Source organism: Ahaetulla prasina, chromosome 2, assembly GCF_028640845.1.
Source record: "Ahaetulla prasina isolate Xishuangbanna chromosome 2, ASM2864084v1, whole genome shotgun sequence".
Lineage (NCBI taxonomy): Eukaryota > Metazoa > Chordata > Lepidosauria > Squamata > Colubridae > Ahaetulla > Ahaetulla prasina.
Window position 1 is genome coordinate 201,909,410 of NC_080540.1, and position 19,868 is coordinate 201,929,277.

A 19,868-nucleotide genomic window follows, 5' to 3' on the forward strand; every position below is an offset into this window, starting at 1 on the left:
AGGTGAGCGGAGAAATAATATAAAAATATAATCCGCTTTGAGTGTCTGGATATGCATAGTATACGCAGGCCTAAAGTAAAGTTGAATTTCTTGCTTCCGAGTCCAAATGCAATGCCCGTGCTAAGAAACAAAGAGCAGCGGGACGGCTTGCTGCTCCCATTAAAACCTTTTCGCCGTTCGGGAAGGGCCAAAGTTCAAAAGCGACGTTGCCCTTCGACTGAAAACAACTTTCGATGAGGCACCCGAAGTACAGAGATTCTCGTCTTCACTTACCTCTTTGCGAACGGCTGGCGGGGGCGGGAGGGGCGGGGCAATCCGAGAAAGTGGGCGGGGCCCCGGCTTCCTGCTCTGACGAACAACGTTGGCGGAAGTGGGTTCGGTGCGGACTGGAGGAGCGGGCGAGTACGGCGGGCTCAGCAAGGGTATAATTGGCGGCGTCAGGCGGAACCGGCCGCGTTCGGCCGGCGCTCTCCCACCCACCTCCCGCCGGGCGTTCGACCCCCCATCAGTCCCGGCTTGAGCCGCCATGTCGCTGTTGCAGTCGGCGTTGGAGTTCTTGGCCGGGCCCGGCTCTTTAGGAGCCGCCAGCCGGGATCAAAACGATTTCGTGGGGCAGGTGGTGGAGATGGGCGACATGAAGCTGCGGATCAAGAAGGTCATCGCCGAAGGTGCGTGGGGCGGAGGGAGCTCCGGCTGGGGTGCCCTTCAAGTCCCCCCAGATCGCGGGGAAGGGCGCGAACCGGTGTGGTCAGGTGGCTTTCACCTTCTTCTTCCTCCTTCCCTCTCCAATCTTTCTCTCTCTCTCTCTTTTTTTCTCTCTCTCTCCTTCCCTTTTTCCTCCTTCTGCCTTTTCCATTTCAGTTCCAGGAAACAGACCACATAATAAGGCATCCCTAGGAACCAGGATGCTAATAATCCCCAATATGAGAAGAATTCAGTATTTTTTTTTTAACCCCGCTTTTCCATTTTTATTATTTTTTAACGAATGAGGTTTTTTTTTACATCAAATAAACCCCTCTGGCATTGTATAGGAATGGGAAAGAAATTTGGCCTTGGTGTGTTTGTGTGTGTGTGTGTGAGAAAGAGAGAATGTGAATTCTTACATTTGTCAAGAGACATTAGGAAGAAAAGGAAGGCGGAAGAAGGGCCTTTAAGAGTGTAGCAAGGCCAGCAGGAGCATTTTTTTTTTTGGACAGGTGTGACATTTATGGGAGGGAGTCTTCCTGGCAAGAGATGCCAGGGTATTAATAAATGTTTCTTAACAAGCTGTGATTAAAGGGGAAGGAGCAGGAGTAAATAAAATAATAGCCTTTGTCAGATACTGATTTGGTCTTAAGGTATTGTGATTTGGCAGATATGAGTGACCTTTTTTTTTTTCCATTTAGGATTTTTCAAGTTCCATTGTCAGTAAGATGTTATTGCTTTTTCCATAGCTATCTGAAGAGTTATCCATTTTAGGCATGTGACTTTTGTGCATTGGATCCTTTTAAGATCAGTTCAAGGTCTAAAATTTAGCAAAGGCAATTTTGCTGTGTCTCACAATGCTGCCTGAACATATTCACAGTAATGTTTCTGGGAAGAGATTTCCTCATTTGTTCCCATGAAATAAGTACAATAAAGAGGAATCAACCCGGAAATGGAGGCTATAGCAGATGGAGGATTTACAAGATGCCAGAAGTCTCAGCATGCAAGAGTTTCCAAATATATTTACATCTGTATGGCTATATAACAGGATATTTGGTTCCAAAGGACTAACATTCAGAACCATTTCAAACATATATTCCTGGTGAACTGGGCATGGTATTGTGTAACTGCAAGCGTAACTGCATGTTGAAGTTTCTAAACATATGTATGGATGTTACATAGGTAACACTGGCAAATGATCAGTTATGTATTTTCCCAAACTTTGATGGCAGCGAATGTCACATTCGTACTTGTATTTTGTCCCTAGTTGAAATCATGTCATCACAGAGTACTGTATAGCTCTGTTATTCTAGATTTCTTGGGAATAACTATAAATCTCCTTAGTAGAGATTTTACGACAGGTTTAATTAATTCTTCCACCTTCATCTCTGTCATATTTGATAACTTCATATTTGTCTGGCTAGTCTGTATACTGTACATCTTAACAAATGTAATATTTAGGTTTAAGGCATATTGCTTTTTGCCTAACGTAATCATCTTAGGAAGTGCTTTCCCTTTCCAATATTCTTTTAAAAAAGATTTTTCTTTCCTTCTCCTCCCTCCCCCATCTTTTGGGGAAAGTTATACTCATGACTCTCTTTTGCTTTTAATTTTTTACTACTCAAAAAACTGCCATTGGAATCTAAAGTATTCTTTGGTCTACAGCAGTGGTAGTCAACCTGGTCCTTACCGCCCACTAGTGGGCGTTCCAGCTTTCATGGTGGGCGGTAGGGGTTTTGTCCGATACTGAAGCACTTTCCTTTTTTTTTAATTTAATTGACTTTAAAAAAAAATATCATAGCATTATTTAAAAACATTTTCATTAGGTTTTCATAATTTATGCTTCTATGTATGCAAAGTATAAATAAAAAGATAGATTTAACTACAGTAAGTTGTTTTATAAAGATTTATTCTGCCAAACTTAGCGAAAGTCCGACATAAAGTATTTGGTAAGTAATTATTATTATATGCTTTAACTTGCTGTAATTCTGCTTTATAAATTTTATAAAGTAAAGTTACTTCCCTACTTTATAAATCACCATTACCGTGGAACCGATGGGCGGTTAGAAAATTTTACTACTAACAGAGATACAAAAGTGGGCAGTAAGTATAAAAAGGTTGACTACCCCGGTCTACAGGATAAGATTCAAAGGTGTAACCTGTGCTGTTAGTGTTACTGTTCATTTGAGGATAGATTTACTAGATTTGTGAAGCTTTTCCTGTGAAAGTATATTGTTTCATGTGAACCAAATCCTTAAGCATAAAGTTAATGGAGTTTGGTGAAGTTAACTATTAAAGATATTGAAAGGGAAGGTACCATGGTGACTCATATGTCCAAACCAAAGTTCTGATTTCTTACCTCCATCCCTCATTGGATATGCTGTTCCACTCCAGAAAAATTGCCCCATTCAACCTGTTAAGCAAGTCTCAGATGAGCACTTTAATATAGTTGGGGGGGATATCATCCAGAAATCATTTGAATATATGGACAATATTTATGCTGTGTTGCAGGACTTAATTAATAAAGTCCTTTGTTGATAAAGAGATACAATCCCTGCCTTGGGCTAAAGTGAAAGAGAATAAAGTTGAATGTAGTGTAAATTTTCTGTTCTTACACTAAATATTTATTTTGGTGAGGTCTTGAGCTTTCAAGCATTCTTTTCTCGAGAATTATTATTTTTTCAACCACCCTGCTGTTAAAACTGAAGAATTTTAATTGTCATTGTATACATTTTTAGGGCATTAGAAAATGCATAGTCACTGGAGAGGTTGTGGAAGTGAGGCTTAGTAAACTGGAGTGCTAGTGTACCTGCATGATTTGCCCATTCCAAAAATAAAGCAGAGCAAATGATCACATTGTTCTAGGATCCAACTCTTAGAGCTGAAATGCACCCTTCTAGATTTTATCTGAAATATGGCAAAATGTTGGCTGATATCTTTGTTCAGTTGTGCTTTGTCCAGCATCAACTATCCCATAAGGTGATTTATTTGGTTTTTGCTTAGCATATTGTGTGTACCAGGTTACGGTGACTTGTAAAATATGGTTTATGGCTTTGTATACTGGACAGATCCAGATATTTATTTGAATTCAATCAACTATGGTTAAATAAACTACACATGAATATGATACGTAATCTCAGCCAGAACATTTTCATATCTTGAATGATAATATTTCAAAATGAGATGAATTTTAACATATAATAGATCTGGTTACATATATTTGTGTAATTCTTAAAGCAATACAAAGAAATCTCTATTAATAGGTCAAATTTTTATGCCTTAATACAAAAGCTCCTTTGATTTATTTTCTTTTTAAGAATTATTGGTAGAGTGGACTGTTTTCATCAGGATATTAATTTACTGTTTACATGCTCTGCCATGTAGGAGTTTTGTTTTTTAAAAATAATAATTGTTACTGAGTTTTACAGATAGAAAGATTAAAAGACTAAGGAAAAATACAAACTAGTTTCCTACAAATTAAGGCAAAAAGAAAAAATGCAGAGGAAAAAATAAAAAGGAAGAAAAAAGAAAAGTATATAAGAAACTGATTTTTCCCTTCATCAAGACAAGTACAATTTCAATAACTTATCATCTTCTCTGATAAAACAGAAAATCTTTTCATCTCATATCTCATCTCTTATCTAAAGACAAATGTTAAAGCCTCATCAGCAAAAATTCATTAAGACTTGGAAAAAGTTATGTGTGTATGTTTGTATTTTAACCTTAAGAAACCAATTTTGTGTTCCTTTACTTATTTGAAAATATAACATAAAAATTTCTTCTTTCCATATCTTATCTTTTATATAAAGCAATCTTTAAAATATCATCATTCAGACCTAGTCTAGAAAATCCATTAAAAATTACCAGAAACAACAGCATATGTATTTTAACTTTGATCAACTAAGCCAACTTTATATTCTTTCCTTTTGTTTTTAAAAATCTTGCTCTTTAATCCCTTTAAATAGTATCCCAAAAGTGTATTTCTTTTCATTTTTTCTTTGCCTTTTTCTCAGGAACTCCTTCATAAATTTAACATATCTCCTTTGAAAGTCCAAGATAAGAATGTTGTCCAAGTAATTTTTCTGTTTTATTATTTGTATGTCCATTTTAATTATGAAGACATCAACTGGTTTCATTTGTATATCCAGTGTAACATCTTTTTTTATACCATTCTTGTAGCTTGTCATTTTTAAATCCACATCCACCACTCATTTATCCTCTTCCATCACATATTTTAAATCCTTTTTATAGTGGCATGCAATCTTAAGGGTAACCTCTGATTGCATTGCCCCCAAATATCTTTAAAATTTCCCCAAATTTAAATATTTTTCTTCTATACTAGTGGGTCTCTTATCTTTTAATTATAATCTTTAATTCTTTCTGGTTCCTTCTAGTCCTATGCTTTTCTCTAATCCAGAATATTTTCTCATGGGAATATTTCTTACACTTAGTGAACACATTTTTTTAATTGCATTTTAAACAGGAAGCTTGTTTGTAATTAATTTCAAAATCTAACCACTTAGTCCATTTATAACATTCCACAATCAGAGCCCTAATCACCCTTTTGCTTTTTACCCTATAATTAGAATTTTTAAAAGTCCTTAAACTTTCATTAAAATTGTTTTGTTAAGGATTCATTCACCTGCTGTAATGAAACTTTGTCTTTTTGACAGTTCTTGCTATCCAAAAGCTATTAAGCAATTTCCAGAAGTGATTAAGAAAAAGCATATGCAAACCCAGTGTATTTTTGAAGGTACCAAACTTCAGCAAAATTGGGTTTCGATCAGCTTCCAGAGCTCTAAAACTCACCAGAGAGATTGGTGTATTAGTCTCCTTGTGGGGACCCACTGTATGGAGTACATGTGGACAATCCCAGATCATCTCCTTTAACCCAGGGAGGAATTCTATTTTATTTTTTATTTATTTATTTTATTTTATTTATTTGTCACAACAGTATATATAAGCAGAAGCATGAAATAACTATACAATATATAAGCATATATATAAGTATAAGTATGTAATAACTATACGAAATTGGATACAATCAAAAGGAACATTAGGACAGGAACGGTAGGCACGTTGGTGCTCTTATGCACACCCTTACAGACGTCTTAGGAATGGAGTGAGGTCAATAGTAGAAAGTCTTTGGTTAAAGCTTTGAGGATTTGGGGAAGAGACCACAGAGTCTGGTAGTGCATTCCAGGCATTAACAACTCTGTTACTGAAGTCATATTTTCTGCAATCAAGATTGGAGCGGTTCACATTAAGCTTAATTCCAAGGAGCTGATCTATTTGCTAGCTCCATGTCCTGCCACCATGATTAGTTCTGTTCTCAGCAGAGCTATCTTCAGTCACTACTGCTTCGTCAAAAGTCCTGTGTAGGAATTTAATGCTTCTAATATTCCAGGACAGGGGAAAGATTAGGCCGGGATAGCTCAGGCAGTAGAGAAGCCTGTTATTAGAACACAGAGCCTGCAATTACTGCAGGTTCGAGCCCGGCCCAAGGTTGACTCAGCCTTCCACCCTTTATAAGGTAGGTAAAATGAGGACCCAGATTGTTGGGGGGGCAATAAGTTGACTTTGTAAAAAAATATACAAATAGAATGAGACTATTGCCTTATACATTGTAAGCCGCCCTGAGTCTTCGGAGAAGGGCGGGGTATAAATGTAAACAAAAAAAAAATTAATCCTCTGATGGATTTAAAATAATAACACTTTTTATTTGAATTAGTTTATATATTGTATTGAATAGTGATGCTTAATCATGTTTCATGATTGATTGATTATATGCTATCAACTTGGTGCCAATTCTTGGCATCCACCTAGATAGATTTTCTCCATGATGATCTATTTCTAATCCTGTCTTTCAGGTCTTCCAACAAGTTTAATGTTTAATGAATACAAAACAATTGGCTGGGGTGTACACTAAGGTCTTTGTCATTGTTTACAAATCACAATGGATGTACAAATCACATATGGATGCACAACATACTAAAACAAAATTGAACCACATTAACATGATATATGAATGAATATTATAAAGATTGTTCCTACAGATGCTACTATATGGCACTGTAATATTCATTTACCTGTGTTGGTTACATTTCAACATGTGGATTGATCGAGTAGTAGTGGTTTATGAGTTATGTGTAAAAAATAAATGTAATTGACAAATTTTGAAGCAGAAAATAAAAATAAGATGTGGACGAACAATGTAATCTGCTATAGTCTTGTTGTACACACTATTACCCTAGTGGTATTATCAAGCCACTTTAAAAATGCTTTTTGTATGTACAGAAACATAAGCCACAAATTATACAAAAATGTTTTAATTTTTAAAAGAATCCTTCCTTTGACTTTGTAACATGAAAATTTTACTCCTCAATTTAATTTTATATGTTTTTTAAATACATGGAGGTACACCAGAAGTATATAATTTTTTCCCTACAACTTTCGGATGCTGATCATCATTGGATTTTGCTTGGCTTGAAAAGTTGAGGCACAAAATACACTAAAAAAACTGTTAATAGGTCAAAAGTTACTTTTTATAGCACTGCAAAGTATGAACCAGCCCATCATGTAAAACTATAATGAGTTTATTTTGGCTCAGCATGTTGTGTGAAATCATATGTTACATTTTGTTAACCATAGTTATAGCTTAACTGTGTTATAAATACACATATTGTGTACACAATGAATTATGGGGTTTGTGCATTTTTTCCCCAGCAACTTCTCATCATATCAGATTTTCTCTGTTTTCCCTTCGGTCCATGATGACGAATCTATGGCACACGTGCCATAGGTGGCACGCAGCACCTTCTCTGTGGGCATGTGAGCCGTCGCCCTAGTTCAGCTCTGCCGTACATGTGCGCGCGCCTCTGGTTGGGCAACTAGTCTTTCGGTCTCTGCCACGCGGGGGACATGCACACATGCATGAGAGCGGGGCGCATGCGGGGTGCGCGCATGTGCAGGGGTGGGGCACATGAGCGGGAGCATGCACACTCTTTGGGCACTTGGTCTGGAAAGGGTTAGCCATCACTGCCTTAGGTTAATGTTAGTCATGACAAAAAAGTGAATTAGTTGTAGATATGGTTTGCAAATCAGCCTCTAACCCTAATCCTTGCAAGTAATGTATAACCATAACCCCTGTTAAAACCAGTGTATATATATAACTTAGATGAGTGATAGAGAAATATTGTGGTTTTCATTATAACCGTAGTAGGCACAATTATATGCTTTGACTTACTACTTTTCTGAAAATTATTTTAAAAATAAACCGTAATTTATACATTGGAAAACAATAATTGAGAGTCTAGTATAAATTAAGATAGATAGAAATGCCACCCTTATGGTTTATAAAGTTCTTCCAAAGTGCTAAATTGCAATGGATGGAGATAGTGTGTTTATCCCAGGAAACCTACAGTATTATCTATTGCTACCAGTAATTGATAAGTAGAAATTTTCACAATTTTAAGAGAGAAAGGTAGCAAATATGTTGGTAGATTTTAAATAAATAAATAAACATATATATATATATATATCTCCATCCATCTATCCATCCATATATATATATATATATATATATATATATATATATATATATATATATATATATATATATATATATATATATATATAGGTCTTTGGTTGTTCGGGTTTTCTCCGTGTAAAATTGGAAGTGTCTTGGCGACGTTTTGAAGTCTCATTAAATCATCTTCAGGCTTCAGCTTCGTGCTTCTGGGAGCAATGTGTGATCGCAGCTGTTTCTTCCTTTTAACTGCTAGTGGGGTTTGAACTGATTGGGTGGGAGCTTGGCTGTGCTCTGATTGGATGGGGTTTTTTCTGTGCTCTGATTGGATGGGGGTGTGTCCTGTATTGGTGGGGGCTTGGTTGTGCTCAGTCTGGTCTGTGCTGCAGGGGGATTTGAGCTGGTGAGCTGCATAGCTGTTGTTTGGCTTTGTGATCGTGCTACATCTTCATAGTGGGTCTGCTGCATGAATGGATTGGAGGGGTTTGAAATGGCTAATGTTGCAGCTGCGGTCTGGCTTCTGGTCCTTGGTCGTGCTTCATGATCAGTGTGGGTTTGGGTCTGCTTTCTGGGTGGATGTGCGGTGGTGACATCCTGTGTGGACCTTGTGAGTGTGGGTCTGGTGTCATTCCTCGTGTTAGGGACTCGTTTGTCAATAAGGCGGGTTTCCAAATGGCTGGTAGGCGGAGGTGTCATCTCGTTTGTTCATGCTGTGTGGGCGTTTTCTATCTCAATGGCTTCTCTGATTATTCTGTTGTTAAAGTGTTCAGTTTTGGCGATAGTTCTGGTCTTTTAAAGTCAATATCATGTCCTGTGACTTTAAAGTGTTGGACCAGGAAGAAGTTGGTTCCTCTTTTTGAATGAGTTCTTGTGTTCTTCAATCGTGCACTTATTCTTCTGTTGGTTTGTCCAATGTATGTGGTGGGGCAGGCGGTGCATGGGATTTCATATACTCCTTGATTTTCTAACTCAATTTTGTCTTTGGGGTTTCTTAGGATGGTGGATACTTTTCTGTTTGTGCAGAATGCTGTCTTGATGTTGTGTTTGTGGAGGATCTTGCTGATTCTGTCTGTGGTGCCTTTTATATATGGGAGGAGGGCTGTGCCGTTTTCTTGTTCTCTGTCTTGGATTTTAGTGGGGGGTTCTTTTTGGATTAGTTTGGTAATCTTATTTCTCTGGAATCCATTTTACACGGGAGAAAACCCGAACAACCAAAGACCTATATACAAACACCCGTGAAAACCTCAGAAAACAAATATATATATATATATATATATATATATATATATATATATATATATATATATATATATATATATATATATATATATATATACATCAATCCATCCATCCATCCATCCATCTATCCTAAGGTTTTAAGGATGATTTCTATGCTAATGTACAGAGGCTCAGCCTACAGAGGATGTGACACTAATTGTTAAAATGTGTCAAGAGTACCAATTAATACCTAAATGATAGGTTATTTCAGTTTTACGAATTGATGCAGTGCTTCAAGAACTACAGTGGAAGAACAGATAAAATAATAGCACTGCATGTAAACATGGGACTGTCTTCTATAACTGAGTCTGGCATTTGGACTCTGACTGTAAGCAGAGACTATTCTGGATTGTTGTCAAGAAGTTCAAACATATATGTTGTCAAGTAACTTGGCTGGTCACTTAAAGAATTCACAACTTTATGAAAAGTGCACATCTCTAGGGTATAGATGCCTCTTTTTTCAAGAGTTGGAAAAACCTTCAGATTCTGCCCAACTGTGGTTGAAATCTGTAATAAATATACTGTATCCACCTTCTAGAAAGAATAGCCCAAATGCAACTGAATGGATATTTTCAACACTCCTCCCCTAGCATTTTTTTTTAACTTTTAAACTAGCATATTGTCGTTTTGACCTAACAAAGACACTGTGCTAAATGGTTTCCAAAAAAATAAAATCTTTTTATTGCTGGGGTTCAGCTTTAGGTTGTTTATTTCACTTCCATCCTTGTAATCATTAAGGGAGTCACTTCCATTTAATCTCTAGCCTAGTCTGGGATATTGTACACATGGAGTATCATATGCAGATTAATTGTAAAAAGGTAAAACAGAAAGGTTTCCCTTTTAGGTCTGCCGGCGTCTGAGTCTTAGGTCAAGGGAGCCTCTATTGTACTGTACCCCCATTCCACATATAAACAATTCCTTGGGGTTTCATAAAGATGTTCAATAACAGGAGAGAGATAACTGAGCATTGTGTAGTACCCCACAGAAGAGTGACTTAACATCTTCACCATTCCTGCTTCCCTATGATCGATTGGCGCCACCTCCTCAGGAAGAAGCGGAACCATTGTAAAACAATGCCATCTACTGTATCTCCAATTCTCACGGGAAACTCAGAAGAGCACCACAAGTGATGGTACTAAATGCTACCACAGGAAGGCCATGCCGTCTCCATCCAGGACCTGATGAAGAGACCAATGCTGTTTCCATCCCATGCCCAAATCTAAACTCTGACTGAAAAAGATCCAGATAAACTACTTTACATAAGATAGTTCAATTTATCTAGAATCTCCTGCCTCTGATGCTCTGTTATTTTTCCTAAAATCTTCTCTAAAAAGAGAAGATTGGAGACTAAACGGGTCATCTAAAATTGCCAGATTGACAGATAGTTTGTTCAGGAGCAGGTGTATCACTGTATCCTTCAAGGAGGTTAATACTAGAACTGTGCCAATTCCTAGATTGCTTTCAAATTGTTATTCCAGCCTCCTCATTTGCTTCTGTCCATATGGCTTTGAAATCTAAATAACTTTATCTGCAAAAGTCCAGCAAGAAGGTCACAGTGGGTTGCATGGAAGTTGTCTTGTCCAGTAGGGAGGGTAGATAATATTCTACCAAGGTACTAAGAGCAAAGAACGATGTTACTACTTTTGTTGCCATAGTATAGGCCTGAAGATGAGTTCATGCCTCTGTTCAGTGAAACTCCTTGTTTTCCTTTATTGGTGCTACAGGCATCGCTTCAGGTATTTCATCTTGTGGGATCAAGCAAGGAGGGGTAACTCCCAAGCAATTACATTCAACGCTGTTGTTCATGAATTCCAGAAGTCTCTGAGACACATGGTAGAACTCTTGCGATGTAACTGGAAAATCCCTAGACCAGTGATGGCTAACCTTTTTGCTGTCTTGTGCCCAAAGTGGAGGGAGTGCTGGGGGGGGAGGTCGCGCATGCGTGCCCACACCCATAATTCAGTGCGTCCCACGCTTCCCCCACTTGGCACACGATGACATGGTGGCCCTGGTAGGCCCATTTTTCGCCCTCCCTAGGTTCCAGAGGCTTTCTAGGAGCCTGGGGAGGGCGAAAACGGCCTACCCCCCCTCCAGAAGCCGGAAATGGCCTGTTTTCTGACTTCCGGTGTGCCCTGAATGGCCAAAAATCAGCTGGTTGGTGTGTGCATGCGTGCTGGAGTTGAGCTACGGCAACACATGTGCCCACAGATACGGCTCCACATGCCACCTGTGGCACACATGCAGTAGGCTCACCATCAGGGCCCTAGACCCTTTTGAAAACAGATCCATAAGGTAGCTTGCTGAGCGCCCCTCCCCTTCCTCCCTTTTGCAGAGATCACAGGTGCCAGTCATTAGCATGACAGTGAGCTAACCATAACAAAGAATAGTGTGGATTTGTTAATTACATAGGCCGGGTCCATGAAGGCTGTGAATTCCTGAGCCTTCCCAATTTTCACTTCCACTTCCTCAGAATCGAAGTTCCCCAGTACCATTCCCCTGTGACAAGGTCTAGGAATTCAGGAAGGGCTACTGTTAGTTGGCAGGATGGTTGATACACCAGCTTTATCTTCAAACGCTGACATTCGCAGCCAATCATCTTTGGAACACAGCCCAGGCTTACAGCCAAAAACAACTCGGGAACATTATGCCCCACCTCCAGCTTTGAAGTCACAGCCGCTGAAGGAACTGAAACCCAAATTGGACAGAACAACATCTCACTCCTGTTCAACCAGTTCTCTCAATCATGCATGCAAGGTTCACTGGTTCATTCCCAGTGAGGTCACGAAAAATAATACGGTCTTATTACTTAGTGTTTTGATATTCATCAACAGCCAACACGAAGCTAAGAGTGCTAGCAGTCTGGGTCCAAACTTCAGAATAGAGGCATTTGGCACTGGCACCATTTTGCTGTCCTAATAACCAGGCCAGAGTCTCTTTATCTTGCTTTTCTCTGCCATTTACCATATTTTTCAGAGCATAAGACGCACCTTAGTTTTTGGGGAGGAAAATAGGGGGGGGGGGAAAATTCTGCCTACCAAGTATTCATCTGGCTAATCCCAGCACATCAGTTCGCTTGCTGGTTTTGAGGTTGGGGCTGGTTGGGGCATCAGCTTCAGCACATTAGTTGGCTTGCTGGTTTTGAGGTTGGGGCACAGCTGATTGTCGGAGGGAGCAGCAATTAGAAAAGCAGGCAAAGGGAAGATTGCTTTGCTCGCATTGGGGCTGAAAAACAGCTTCAAAAGCACAGCTGATCCTCAGAGGGAGCTCCAGTGACTAAAGCAGGCAAAGCACAGAAGGGCTAAGAAAAGGCAGCAGCTATTCTGGGTAGCCATTTTGGGCACCGCGAAGGGTTACATTTGGATTATAAATTGCACCCAAATTTTCAGCCACTTTTAGGAGGGGAAAAAGTGCGTCTTATACTCCGAAAAATACGGTAGTTGTTTGTATCTCACCTTCATCCTCCTTCATGGAATTCCTGAACCTTTCTCTAATGTAATTTCTAGCCAACTTGCCAATGAGCAGCAACCTTATTCCCCCTCAATCCAGTAATGCCAGCCTTCAGTGAAGCAACCATCTGATCAACAGCTACTCCAGCCAGCCTATCCTTCTCTCTAATGATACATATTCACCGCTTCATTTAATCACTTCCCACCAGCCATGAGCTGATGCCTTCCTAGCCTTGAATGCTCTGTGGGGATATCCTGTTCACTCTTAAGACATTAGACAACACTAATTGAATACAGGTAGTCCTTGTTTTACAACAGTTCATTTAGTGACCATTCAAAGTTACGACACCACTGAAAAAAGTGACTTATCACTATTTTTCACACTTATGACCGTTGCAACGTCCCCATGGTCACGTGATTTACATCTGGAGGCTTGACAACTGGTTCACATTTATGACAGTTGCAGTTGCGGGATCATGGGATCATTTTTTCCAACCTTCGGATAAGCAAAGTCAATGGGGAAGCCCGATTCACTTAACAACCGTATCACTAATTTAACAACTGCAGTGATTCACTTACCAAACGTGGCAAGAAAAGTCGTAAAACGGGGCAGAACACATTAACAAATTTCTCACTTACGAGCATACATCCTGGGCTCAATTGTGCTTGTAAGTCGAGGACTGCCTGTAATCCCCATCTGATTCCAGGTGAATCCTTGAGCATGATCACTGTGGCCAATGCTACATGGTGTTGGGGCTGTCCTCATTGCATGCTGTTGCAGTGAGTTTCCTATATTAACAATGCATTTGCTGCTGCCATGTTTTATTAAATTGGTTAACCCAAATTCCAGTGCATGGGAGGTGTGTAATCATTGGGGAAAGGAATTATAATCAAAGAACACTGCATGAGCCCATAGAACTGGAGTGATCTATATTCTGCATCTCTTCTGTCTTCATGAGATATGTTTTATATTTTGGGGCACACCGTTATTGTTCTTTCTAAGCATCTTGAAATATATAAGCTGCCATTCTTTCTCACTGCGGTAGTCGCAAGCAATCTTCCTGTGCATTTGCCCTTATCATGGCTTCCTAGAGAGCTGACTTTTGAAAAGTATTACCTTGAAATAGCGGAAATATATATCTGCGTCTTGCAATTGCTTTGTTTGTTCCGTTAGATAAAGAATCTGAACAAGAATAAGAAATGTCACAAGTGAACTGTTGTAAGTCAAGGACTACTTGTACAGCAAACCACTACAGTCAAACATATGAACACTAGAGAGTTCAAAGTTCTCTGCTGCAAATAAATGTGATAGGGTTATCCATTTGCATGCTCTGCTTAAAAACCACATTGTTAACTACACAAGAGAATCACAATGCAGGATCATATTTCTAAGGTGTTTATAAACTAGTCATTTACTAGTTTTTTGCTTCTACAGCACGTTGTGAAACTCATGTCATCATGTGACATTTTGCAATGTTTTTCCCATTCATGGAGCTGGGGTGGGTGTGGCCTGTGTGTGATGCATCTGGCCCACAGGCCGCCAGTTTGACACAGCTGTTCTACAATATTAGCATGGCAAGTAATGTTTCTTTTTTCCAAACATTACTCAATTTCGATAGGATGGGATGGGGTGGGATAGGATAGGATAGGATACTTTATTAGTCAAGTGTCAGCCCTGGAGCCATTTTGGGAGCATCTTCAGCCTGCCACAGCAAGGCAGTGTGGAGCTGTGAGAACCTGAGGGGGGACAGAACACTGGGGTATGTGTAGCCAAAATAGCATTCTTTCCTGTGGGAGCCAAGGACGCTCTACCAGGGGTTGGAGGGGCGTGGACAAAAGCCAGCTGGAGTTGGTACTGTGACCTGATTGGACCATGTGATGACGTGTGACCTGGGGGACAAAAACTTTGGGTTTTGATTTGGGTGGGGAAAACCCTGGGTCCTTCAGAGTTGGGGTTTCACCAGCTGTGCCAATATGACATTCCAAATAAAATTACACTGTTTCCCTGAAAATAAGCCCTCCCTGAAAATATTTAAACGCATGAGTGTGCTTGATATTATAGTTTGAAGGAATATGGTAATTTCTCAGATGCAAAACAAACACTCATGGTGGGTATTACTGTATTCCCTCAGAAATAATGTTGTAGCTAACATTTGAATTGTCTGAATTTTAACTGGGCCCTAGGGAATACTGCTGAAAGAAAGAAAGTGCCTACTCTCATTAAGCTCTTCAGTTACTATATAGTATGGTACCCAGAAATATGTACAGAATATGAACTAATCTACATCTAATATAATGAATGCAAGGACAAAGAGTAAGGCTGTGTTTCTCTAGGAATATTTGTTCTGTTGCATGCATTCAATATTTTTTTTTTCTGTTGAAAAAAAAGATGCTAATCTGAACTAGCAGCTTGCTTTACCAAGCAGAGGTTTTTGAGGGAGGAGGTAGTAGGATAAATTCAAGCCTTGAATGTATGCATTCTTTTTAGAAAAGGCGGAACAGTTGATCAGGTAACTTGCAAGCAAATGGCTGCTTGTTCTGTTTTTAGTATGATCTTTATTGAAACTTTTAAACAAGAGGAAAACTAATAGAAACTAATATGAAGTAAGGAAGAAAAATGAAAAAGAAACCAAAGAAAAAGCAAAAAGTGCATGAAAAAAAGTTGAAAAGAAACAAAAGAAAGGAAAAAAGAACTAAAGAAATGGTTTGCAGTATTCTTCGTAGCAGTTATAAGTACAAATATATTTTAACCTATCTCTCTAAAGTTACAACATTTTATTCTTTCTATAATCTGTCTTGTCTAATCAGAGCCATAAACCACGTTCATTTTTTCCTTTTTTTAAACAAAACATCCGTAAGAGACTTCCAGTCATCTCTAAATTTAGATGAGTTTTCTCTAATCAAAGATGTGAGTGTATCCATTTCAGCAAAATCTGTCAACTTCATCAATCATTCCTTCATAGTGGGTAGCGTTGTATCTTTCCATCTCTGTGTATGTAGTAATCTCACCATAGTAATCACATGTGAAATAACCTTCCATGGTTTTTTTTTTTTACTAACTATTTATCTATTAATCCTAAAAGAAAGTTCTGGCTTCAGTTGAATAATGATCTTTAAAATCCTCTGTATCAAAGTATGTATTTTATTTAAAACATTTTGGGAGCACGGTGGTTCATGTGGTTAGGACACTGAGTTGACAAGCAACAAACTCGAGTTCGAGACCCAAGTGCTGCCATGGGGCGGGGTGAGCTCTGGTCCTTTGCTCCAGCTCCTGCCCGGGACATGAAATGAGCCCCAGCCGAGCAACAGAGCTATCACCGCTAATTCTTTCAACCCTGAAGCACCTTGATGCTTCCAACGTGAGTGTGATGTGATGCTGTGAAATTATTTAGCTATTTTATATGGCCACCAAACACGATAAAATGCCCCTTTGTGTTGCTCACATTTCCAACATACATTTGAAGTGCTTTTATACATTCTAGATCAGTGGTCACCAACCAGTGGTCCGTAAGAAAATGTTGGTGGTCTGCAGAAAAATTATTTGCATTTTTTATATTGCACTAAATACTATTTATCTTTTTTTAAAAATTCATATTAGTGGTCTTCGGGATTTAAAATTATGAATTTAGTGGTCCCTGAGGTCCGAAAGGTTGGGGATCCCTGTTCTAGATTACTACTCTGGCATCATGTATCAAAAATAAATCGTTTTATAAACATTCTTTTTGAGATTGTAACACAATGTAAATTTCACCCCTTTTAACCATATATTTTCCCATTGATCCGTCTGTATATTGCAACCAACATTCTTAATCCACTTTATCATATACTCTTAACTTGTTCTTCCTCTGCTTGAGATAGATTAAAAAAATATGTTTTATGTCCTTTTATCCATATTAAATCTTTCAGATGGCTGCCTGTTCTTGACCTTTTAGTTATCATTTGTGAATTGCTACTTGTGAATTGCAACACAAAGAGCCTCTCAAAGAGCCCCTCATTGTGGGAGATGGGCGTTTTAGAAATATGAAATATAAATGAATAGCACACACAAAAACACACACCCACCCACACATACCCCCCCCCCCTAACATTAGCATTAGTGCTCCTGGCTTTTCCTCTTTGTACCTCACTTTTACGTGAAGCTGTTTACGCTAAAATGATTGGCTAAAACAACACGAAGCGAAGAATAAATAATGCAAGGCATTAATGCAGGAAAATGGTATGCTAAGCCCATGTTAACTTTGAGAAAGAAAGAAGATAGGTAATCTTATTTCAGCCAGGCTATCCTAACTTGCTGTCTGTCCCCTTCCCCAAATATGGAGTGTTTTCCATTTCCAGTTTTCCAGCCTTGAGTAAGCTTCTTTATGCTCTATCTTAAAACCTACCGAACTATCCAAAAACTACATACAGGCAGCTGAAAGCAGAGCATCAGTAAAATTTTGAATTATTTTTTAATTTACACACTAGGCAATGTATACATGGGAAGTAGAGGAGCAAGGCAACTGTTTTTCAGATGAAGCACAGAGTAATAACACGCAGTTTGCAAAGGAACTACTCACGCCTATGACTCAGTGCCGTAGGGTTTCCTGTTAAACAAGAAGCAATCTTTTACAGAGAGCAATTTATTTCTCATTCAACCATTAAACAATCCGATTGGTTTCTGAGGGCACAAATTACACGCCTATAATAACAAGCGGCCCTACAGGTCTTGCCAAGCTTGTTCATGAACGTATATATGTTTCTCAAATCATAGCCTTTGTTGGTTATGCCTGGGGTATCTCTTTTAAAGAATTGCAGACTCTCCGCGTAAAGTTGAGAGCTACTTGTTTTGCCAAATCGGTAGCAAGCGATGTACTTAACTGCAGGCACAAAATAATATTCCTACTGCTTGGAGCTCTTTTGTGAATATAGCACACCATTCTATACACACAATGGCGCATACTGTATACTCTCAACATCCAGAGAATGGTTAGTGGGTCATTGAACAGGATTAGGGGAGCCAGGGTTGGTCTTCTTGAACTTCTAAGAGGGCCTCAAACACTCGCTGTTGCTGCTAGAAAACATGCTGGTTAGTCATCCATATATCGAAACGAGAGTGCAAAGTCTTTCAGCAAAAGGACTTCCCTAGGTCTGCACAGCATGTTTGAGGATTGCATGCTCACATCAAGTGCGGTCAGCAACCACATGGTGGTTTGCTTGAAACCTTCAATTGGCCTCTTAACCCTTTTCTGGAAAACGTTTGGGTTTATACCTTGGATTGTTTTGTCGGCGATTATTTATTACGTGTTTTATAGGTTGGGTCATAGTTGTGTGTTGCGCAGTATATTTTGTTTTATGATGTTGACTTACTGGATGTCCTTCGTCATTATGGCAGCATTTAGTTGTTCGATTTATATTTTCCCTTTTATTTTTTATTTTTTATTGAAAAAGTTTTAGAAAACAAACATTTTCCCCCTTTTCCCCCCTCAAAATCCCCCTTCCCCCATCCCTTCCCCCCTCCCCCCCCCGGCTTCCCAGGTCAATCACAAGGTATTATTACACATAAGCCAAACATAGACTAAAATTTTCCCTTGCAACCCAATTAACCACATCCGGGTCTTCATTTCCTAACCTCCCCCATAACATTCTAAGATAATACATCCTTATTATTCAAAGGCAATCTGATATCTCTTAATCTGATATCTATTTGGTAAATAATCAATCCATTTTTTCCATTCAATTAAATATCTTTCCTGCGTATTGTCTTTCAAAAAGGCTGAGATTTTTGCCATTTCAGCCAAGTTGATAACTTTCAATATCCATTCTTCTATTGTAGGTAATTTTTTTTCTTCCAATATTGTCCAATCAGCAGTCTTGCTGATTCTCCCTTTTATTCAGTGTCTTAATTGACATTTAGGGCTCCCCTTGAAGAGCACCCGGAGGCTCCAACTGGTACAGAATGCGGCCGCGCGGGGGATTGAGGGAGCACCGCGTAGCTCCCATGTAACACCTCTCCTGCGCAGGCTGCACTGGTTGCCGGTGGTCTTCCGGGTGCGCTTCAAGGTGTTGGTCATCACCTTTAAAGCGCTCCATGGCATGGGACCGGGATATCTATTGGACCGCCTGCTGCCGCCAGTTTATTTATTTATTATTTATTTATTTATTTTTCGTATTTTTATACCGCCCTATCTCCCTAGGGACTCAGGGCGGTTAACAACCAGATAAAAATATACATATAAATACAAATAAAAACATCCATTAAAAAACTTATTATAATTGGCCGAGTAATTAAAATGATGATAATAAAAATAATAAAATCCCCATTAAAACCAATTCAAATTTAAAATCTAGTCCAGTCCTGCGCAAATAAATAGATGTGTCTTAAGCTCGCGGCGAAAGGTTCGGAGGTCAGGAAGTTGGCGAAGTCCTGGGGGAAGCTCGTTCCAGAGGGTGGGAGCCCCCACAGAGAAGGCCCTTCCTCTGGGTGTCGCCAGCCGGCACTGTTTGGCCGACGGCACCCTGAGGAGTCCCTCTCTGTGAGAGCGCACGGGTCGGTGAGAGGTATCCGGTAGCAGCAGGCGGTCCCGTAAATATCCCGGCCCTATGAGTTACCTCCCATCATCCGGTGCGTCCAGTGCGCTCCCACAGGGAGGGCCTCCTTAGGGTGCCGTCAGCCAACCAATGTCAGCTGGTGGCCCCCAGGGGAAGAGCGTTCTCTGTGGGGGCCCCGGCTCTGTGGAACGAGCTGCCGGTGGGACTCCGTCTTCTCCCTGATCTTCGGACCTTTAAGCGCGAGCTCAAGACCTTCTTTTTTCACCAAGCGGGGCTGGCCTGATTGATTTTAAATATTGTGGGTTTTTAGTGGGCTTTTAACAGGGGTTTTTATCTTTCTGTAATTTTCTTATTTAACTATTTTTAACACACGGCGTTTAAATTAGATTTTTAAATTTGGTACT

General features: G+C 39.5%; 1 protein-coding gene across 4 annotated transcripts in view; it reads left to right on the forward strand.

Annotated features, from left to right (window-relative positions):
* Positions 1–348: 348 nt before the first annotated feature.
* The window catches only part of GAK (cyclin G associated kinase), an 84,332-nt gene continuing 64,812 nt past the window's right edge, over positions 349–19,868 (forward strand). For all 4 annotated transcript variants that reach the window (XM_058166425.1, XM_058166426.1, XM_058166428.1 and 1 more), the window contains exon 1: positions 349–668. In XM_058166425.1, the coding sequence (XP_058022408.1) occupies positions 527–668 (142 nt within the window). In that variant the 5' untranslated portion in view covers positions 349–526. The remainder of the gene's footprint in view (positions 669–19,868) is intronic.